The following is a 7,559-nucleotide window of genomic DNA, read 5'->3' on the forward strand; positions in this document are numbered from 1 at the left end:
ACTGGAGGGGAGAGGGCATCTCTGGGTCTGAGCTAGCCCAGACACCTGTGGTCTCTGTCCTCCCAGGCCCTCACTGCTGGGGACACGGAGGCCACATGTGTGTAGGGGGAGCATGGTATTAGGAGTCAGCCAGCCCAAGCCTGAAACCAGTCCCAACACCTGTTAGCTGCACGATCTTCTAATCTTTGAGCTTCAGTTTCCTTGTCTGCACCATCGTCTCAGGGTGGGTGTGAGGGTCAAGAGAGTTGGAGTGTGTGGGCGTGCTTGAAATCACAGACTACTACACACACCTGTTTAAAAAAAACCAACTATCATTGGTTGGGTGTGTAGGTGTCAGGCACTGTGCTTTATGTCATTGTCTAATTTAATGCTTTCAAGTCCCCATTATTTTCTGCTGTGAATTTTTTGGTGATACCATGTGTTTTCATTAATGGAAGCATCCTGAGTCATTGAGTGTTGTTCAATTTTTGGTAGGTAGTATGGATTACTTTTTCTTGCCCCCTCCCATAAGCCCACCCTTAGAGTCCAGAGGGACATACATTGTCCCACTAATTCTACCCCCCGAGTCCACTGGGATATACGTGTCCCAAGAAAATTTTTCAGAATTTCTGGTTTTCCTACCAAAATGCACACACCTCGTACCAGACATTGCAGAAACAGTAATTTGCAGCACACGCCTGTTTATCCAGCTTCAGTCGTAAAGGCCCCAACCCCGCGGCAGCATACACCGTTAGTGGGAAAGCCACTTCCCAAAGAACCGGAGAGGCAGAAAATGTTGGTGTGCAACCACGTATCCTGATCATGCAAGAATGAGCTTTAATCCTCTCCCCTCAAAAAATGTCAGGTTGTCGTGTGCTGTCAAGTTGATTTCAACTCATGATGACCCCATGTGACAGAGTAGAACTGCCGTTTCTTAGGCTGTAATCTTTATGGGAGCAGACTGTCAGGTCTTTTCTCCCACAGAGCCACTGGTGGGTTCAAACCACTGACCTTTCGGTTAGCAGCCAAGCACTTAACCATTGCACCACCAGGACTCCCATTTATGAGGTGGGCCCTATTATTAGCTCTATTTCCTCAGTGATGAAATCAGAGCTTAAAAAACGTTGAACATTGTTGCATCAGGAACAGCAAAGCCTCAGTGTGAACCTGGCTCCCCCAGCAATGCCCTATGCTTCCCCACCAGCCATGTTGCTCCTGATGGGACCCGCCCCCTGGGGAGACCTCATTAAAAACAAACAGCATTCTGAGTCTAATTTTAGATGTAACATTTGTTATTTTATTGGAAAAAGCTGGTATTAACATATTTATAATTTTATTCAACAGTTGGATAATTTGTGAGACACCAGGAAAAAAAAAAAAGAATGCAATCATGAGTTACAGAGTCCAAAATGCTCAGATCTGTCTACTCGACCAACAGGAATCCTACATCACTGAGAGCTCAATCATCAGAGAATATTACAACAAAAAGCCCAACAACTTCACAATGACTATGCGAACGCCCAGACAGGCAAGCAGACTAGAAAGTTCAAACACAGAAAGGATGCAAAGTTTGTGACCATCAGACCGGCCCTTCTGGTTCAGCCCTCCCCCCTGCCCCCAACATCTTTTCTCAACACACATTTTGCTTTGGACATCATTATTTCCAGGGATCCAAAGACATATCTTCCTTCCTTCTAGCCTTCCTTCCTCCTGCCTTCCTCCCTTTCTTCCCTCCCTCTTTCCTTTTGTTTTCCTTTTTGGTTTGTTAACCAAAATTTAAAACAGAAGTAAAGAACTAGGAATTGTATTAAGACCTCCTTCTTCTTTTTTTTTTTTTTTTAACACACTATAAACTTGGACTTTGAAGATGGTAAATGCTAAACCTATGGTTTGACAGTAGCCTTTGGCTGCAAATGCCAGTCTCCTCCGCTACATGTGAACCACAAAGGAAATGGATCATGCCAAATATCCAAGTAATTGTGTAAGGCCCTCAAAGCTGGATTTTGGCTTCAACAAGTTTCTGTACAATTTACCACATTCTTGAACCTCTTTACAAGAGAAAAAGAGTACCCCACCCTTTGACTGTTAGATTCCATTAGAGTCAATATGTACATACAATACTGTCCAGGTCACCTGGGTTTTGAGTGATGTGTAAACGAACATTCTTCATTCATGTTGATTAAGGAAAACCAGTGGACCCATTTCATTGTGTGGTTATATGGCCAGAAGTGAGTGCACATGCTTTTGTGCTTTTACAAACTGAAGTATACAGTTGTCCACTGAGAGAATCTCTGCTGGGTCTGTCTCCTGGGTTGTGTTGCATCTTGTAGAAAAGGTTGGATTGCGCGGGCCTCCGTCTGCACCTGCTTTCTGCATCCAACATGAAGCCACACAGTTCTGCTGAGTCCGCAGCTGAGGACAAGGGTGAGGGGAGCAAGCTGGTGGGTCTGGAGGGAACAGCGGGAGCCACAGGAGGGGATTATCCAAGAGGCAAGGTAAGCACGGGCTTATTTGTGCTTACTGACTAATCTGTAGTGAACAATGTGTTGAAACCCATGTGAAATTGTTCATTACAGATTAGTCAGTAAGCACAAGTAGCCCCTGCTTACCTTGCTCACTGGGTCATCCACCCCGTCAGGGATTGTAAATTTGAAAAGAGGCTTTGATTCTGTAGGAAGGTGCTGTGCAGTTGGGAGACAGACAGACACCAGCCACACCTAGAAGCAGAATCTTTGATGTGGTGACAAAATGTGAAATTGTTCACTACAGATGATCTGGTAAGCAAAGTAAGCACCGTGCTTACCTTGTCTATTGGCTAATTGGCCCCTGGGGAGCCATGGTGGAAACGTTGCTCTCTGTCACAAGGGGGTGCTTCCAAACGAAACTGTCCCCTGAGACTGTGGGTCCTTAAGAAAAACGTATTCTAAAATGGTCCTAACATGCAATTTTCTTCTGGAGGCAGTTGGGTTCATCTGAAGTTCTTCTTCATCTGAAAAAGTCCCCAAACAGAGCAGGAAGCCCCAGGGATCTCAACCTTCCATTTCCCGTCTGGGGTCTTCTGGGACCCTCATCATCATCACACCTCCTCTGTCCTTCTGCACAGGTTGAAGAGCCAGTTCCCCTTCAGACCCTCCCAGAACCTTCCAGACCCTCCCAGATCCTTCCAGGCTAGAATGTTGCTCTCATGAGCGCCCCCCGCGGTATACTGGGAAGAGCCCTGGGTGAAGACCTGAGCGGGTTCCTGGCTCCAGCTTGGCAGGTGTCCAGCCTTTTGGAGCCTTGAGTAAGTAAATCGCTCACTTTTGACCCCTGGCTCACAGCACAGGGTCGGGCACTCAGTAAGCACAGGTGTGTTTACGGAGGACATGACAGAGACTCCCCAGGGCCATCCTGAGGACTCAGCTGCCCAATGAATGGGGAGGACCCACACAGCAGGTCCTAGAAATGAAACCCACTTGGGTGGAGGGCCGCCCACCGGGCTGGTGCACGACAGACGCTGGCGGAGTTACAGAGACCAACAGGCGCACGAACTCGCAGACCTGTGTCCCCCTCCTCTCGGAAACTGGGATGGACTGGGGTATCTGAAGACATGAAAAAACCTAACAAAGGGGCTTGGTCTGTGAACTCGGCCTGAGTTCACTTTTGGCAGGCCCGATACTCTGGACGGTGGACATCTATCAACACCCAGACTCCCTGCGGCTGGTTCCAGGGTCATCCTGCGTCCCGGCTGCCGCCCTGGGACCAGAGGTGCAAGAGAAGAGTAGCGCCCCTCAGCTCCTGGAGGGAAAAATTAACCCGAGACGTAGGGAGCGCTAGGAATGGGGACCGCCCGCAGGCGCGCACGTGCGTGGACGCGCGAACCTCAACTCGACACCCGGCCTACACGCCTGCTTGGCGTCTGTGGCGGCCCCCTCCTCGCCTTCCTTCTTCAAGCCGAGGACGACCGCGGCGACCCCCCGGGGACCCCGGCCCAGGCGCCGGGGAGGGAGACGCCCTACTGCATCTCGGAGTTGACCTTGTCCTGGAAGATGTACAGGTTGTTGGTGGCAGCGATGGCAATGATGTTCTCGGCCGGGTGCCACGCCGTGTGCAGGATCTTCTTGGTGAAGTCCAGGCTGTCCACGCTGATGTCGTCGCGCCGCCGCTTGCCGCCCGCGCACACCCGCCGCGGCTTGAGCACGGCGCGCGGCTTGCTGCTCTCCCGCGAGGCCTCCAGCGTCACGTCGCGCTTGGTGTTGCGGTCGAACATGCGGAAGAAGTTGTTGTAGGCCCCGGTCATGATGACGCTGGCGGGAGAGGGCGCTGTCAGTGGAGCCGCCGCGCGGAACAGCCCGCGCCTCCCCGGGGGCACCCTGCAGGGGTGGCAGCGCCGCAGGGCGGGCGGCCGGCGGTGGAAGCGGTGGGTGGGGGCGCAGCGCTGGCTCCGGCGGGACCCCCCGGCCCCTGGTCGGCCCACCGAGCAGCTGGTCACTGGCGCCGCCTCGTGGCCGAGTGGGGGGGGAAGGCGGGCAGAGCCGCAGTCGGTGGGGACACCCCAAACTCGCACACACTGTGAGGACCCCCAGTCATACGCACACTGTGGGGAACCCCAAGCACACGCATACCTTGGGGATCACCCAAACACACACACACACACCGTGGGGACCCCCAGGCATACACACACCTTGGGGATCCCCCAAGCACAGGCACACACGCCATGGGGACCCCCAGGCATGCTCACACCATGAGGACCCTCAGCACGCACACACCATGGGGACCCCCAAGCATCCACACACTGTGGGGACCCCCAGCACACACACACCTTGGGGCTCCCCCAAGCATAGTCACACATACCATGAGGATCCCCCAGTGCACACACCATGGGGACCCCCCCAGCACACACACACTGTAGGGACCCCCCCAGCACACGCACACTATGGGGAATCCCCCAGCACACACACACCGTGGGGACCCCCTCAGCACACACACACCGTGGGGATCCCCCAGCACACACACACCATGGGGACCCCCTCAGCACACACACAATGAGGATTCCCCCCAGCACACACACAATGAGGATCCTCCCAGCACACACACTGTGGGGATCCCCCAGCACACACACACTGTGGGGTATCAGAATCACCCCTCCCTCTCCTGGGTCTAATGGCCCCCCGAGGCCCTGGGAGCCCTCACGTGTCACGGGTATCTGGGGAACCTGGGGGTGCCGGCCTGGAGAGGCTGCCCTAGCCTGCTGCGCCCGCCCTGCGCTCTGGCCGGCCTCTGTCCCCTCCCTGCAGCCAGGTGAGCCCAGCGCATCAGACAGTAGGGGCGCCGTGATGGAAAGTTGGGGAGCACCATTCTGCTCAGCTTTTGAGCTCCGAAGCCAAAGCTCCAAGTTTCCGTAACAAGGCTTTTACATTCCAGACTCTCAGTCCCTGCAGACCTGAGCCCAAAGGCTTGTGTGAGGGAGGGGTGCATGGGTGGAAGGCGTTTCCCTTCTCCAGGCTGAGGGAGAAGTCCGGGGCGTGTGGGGACGAGAGTCATGGCGGGGATGGGGCTCTTGATTAGAGCCCAGATGGACGGCTTCTTCTCCTGCCCCCCGCTGGGCCCCAGGGAGCCCTGGTGGGGCCTGTGAGGGGCACCTGGGCCCAGGGACTCCGGCCTGACCCCGGAGCTGTGACGTGCCCCCCAGGGGGCCTGAAGTGGACTTCGACACTGGAGAAGGGGCTGTCTCAGGGCACTAAGGGGTGGGCAGGTGATGGTGACCACCCCAGGGAGGCCTGGGAGACCCCTCACCCCAACAACCTGGGGCGGGGCGTGTGTCAGAGGCCCCGGACTAAGTATGTCTCCACAGTCCCCAGGGGAAGGGGCTCCAGTGGACCTCAGGTTCAGTTACGGAATGGGGACAAACTTTCACTTCCTGTACCTTGAACTCGAGGCCCGAAGGTTGGTACCGGCTGCAAGGCGGGGGGGCTTGTTCGGGTCCCCCTGCACGTCCTCCACCCCTGCACGTCCTCCACCCCTGCGTGTCCCCCAGCGCGAGGCGGCGGGGTCCACGGGCAGGCCCACCTGTCACTCCCGTTCCAGGCGCACTCGAACTTGTCAAAGATGCAGTCGTTCTCGTACAGGGAGCACAGCTTGCTGCGAAGGTAGTCGTGGACCTGGGGGGTGGGGGTGGGCGTGAGTGACGGGGAGTCCACAGCACCCTGCCCGGCCTACTCACAGGAATGGCCCTCAACCTGGCACGGGACCGTCGACAGCTATGGCCCGAGAGGGTCAGCAGCAGGGACAGTCTCGGTGACAAAGGGAGCAGCCTGGTCCAGTGCTGGCTACGCCCCCCGGCCATGTGACCTAGGACCCGCACCATCACCTCTGGGCTCTGCCCCGTCGGGGTGGGTGGTGGGGTGAGCACCCAGTGGGGGCTCTGGGACTAACTGTGGTGACTGCTGGGGCAGTCCTGCCCTTTGAGGGTAACCATCAACACAACAGTGACAGCAAGGGGGCCTCTCACTGTCGGGGAGGCAGAGGGCTTAGAGAGGTCACCAACTGGCTCGAGGTCACCCAGCCCACAGGTGGCAGAGTGGGGGCCGCTCCCAGGGTCACCTGACCCCACAGGACAGGACAGACACCCTGGCCACATCCACCGATTGCAGCCCAGACATAAGCTCCATCCTGGGGGGCCTGGCCGGGGCCACCCAGTCCAGGAGGCAGGGACCCTCCCGCCCGGGCCGGGGACAGGGCAGCAGCTGGGTTACACAGAACCTGGTCTCAGCCCCCAGCTCTGCCACAGGCTCGCTGTGAGACCCAAGGGGCTCCCTGACCGCTGTGTTCTGGGGCCCGTTGGGAGAAGGGGGCCCCTCCCATGGAGGTTGTGTGAGGATTACCGGAACGAACCCAGCACCGCATAGATTTGTCCCCACTGTACTTCCACTCCTGCTGGGCAGTGACACGGCCCAAACCAGGGGCAAACCTGGGCGGAGAACCCAGGCGTGGTGGTGGGGGGGGCGGCAGCTTCAGGGGAGCCAGGCTGGTAACACTTCCGAGTGAAGGGAAAGCATGTTTTGGTTCATCTGCTTCTGGGGTTCCCACCCTTCTCTGCTATTGTTGTTGTTAGGTGTTGTCGGGTCGGTTCTGACCCACAGCGACCCCGTGTACAACAGAATGAAACACTCGTTGCTACGCTCGAGCCCATTGCTGCAGCCACCCTGCACCTTCCGGGAGCCTCCTACTCACCACTCAAAGGCCCCTCCCTAAGGCAGCCTCCGCGGATTGCCCGGGCTGAGCCTTCTCGTCTTGAGTCACCTCTAGCTGGGATTCCCAGGCTTCCCCCTCGTGACCCCGTCCGGTCTTCAGGTCATGGATGGGATGCCCTTCCATGTCGAGGGCCCCCTGACTGCCCACCCGGGAAGCCCCTGGCCCCTCTGCAGTCACTGTACCCGGTCTGGTTGTCTTCAGCCCTTAGACTTGTAGCCAGGGTCAGTCTACTACCTGTGGGGGGCCTCAGCTCCCTTGTCCTCTCCCTACACTCACTCCTTAGGGGACCCCTGCATGTCTCCTGACCCCCCCCACACCCGGGTCCCCTGACCCCCCCCAACCGTGTC

The 7,559-nt window shown here is 56.7% G+C and overlaps 1 protein-coding gene across 1 annotated transcript in view; it reads right to left on the reverse strand.

The window, feature by feature from the left end:
- Positions 1-3,972: 3,972 nt before the first annotated feature.
- PPP2R2C (protein phosphatase 2 regulatory subunit Bgamma) overlaps positions 3,973-7,559 on the reverse strand; it is a 123,386-nt gene continuing 119,799 nt past the window's right edge. The window contains exons 8-9 of the mRNA XM_004383493.1: positions 6,028-6,119; positions 3,973-4,265 (exon numbers count right to left, since the gene is read on the reverse strand). Of these exons, the coding sequence (XP_004383550.1) occupies positions 3,974-4,265; positions 6,028-6,119 (384 nt within the window). The 3' untranslated portion in view covers position 3,973. The remainder of the gene's footprint in view (positions 4,266-6,027; positions 6,120-7,559) is intronic.

This window comes from Trichechus manatus, unplaced genomic scaffold, assembly GCF_000243295.1.
Source record: "Trichechus manatus latirostris isolate Lorelei unplaced genomic scaffold, TriManLat1.0 scaffold00111, whole genome shotgun sequence".
Taxonomy (NCBI): Eukaryota; Metazoa; Chordata; class Mammalia; order Sirenia; family Trichechidae; genus Trichechus; species Trichechus manatus.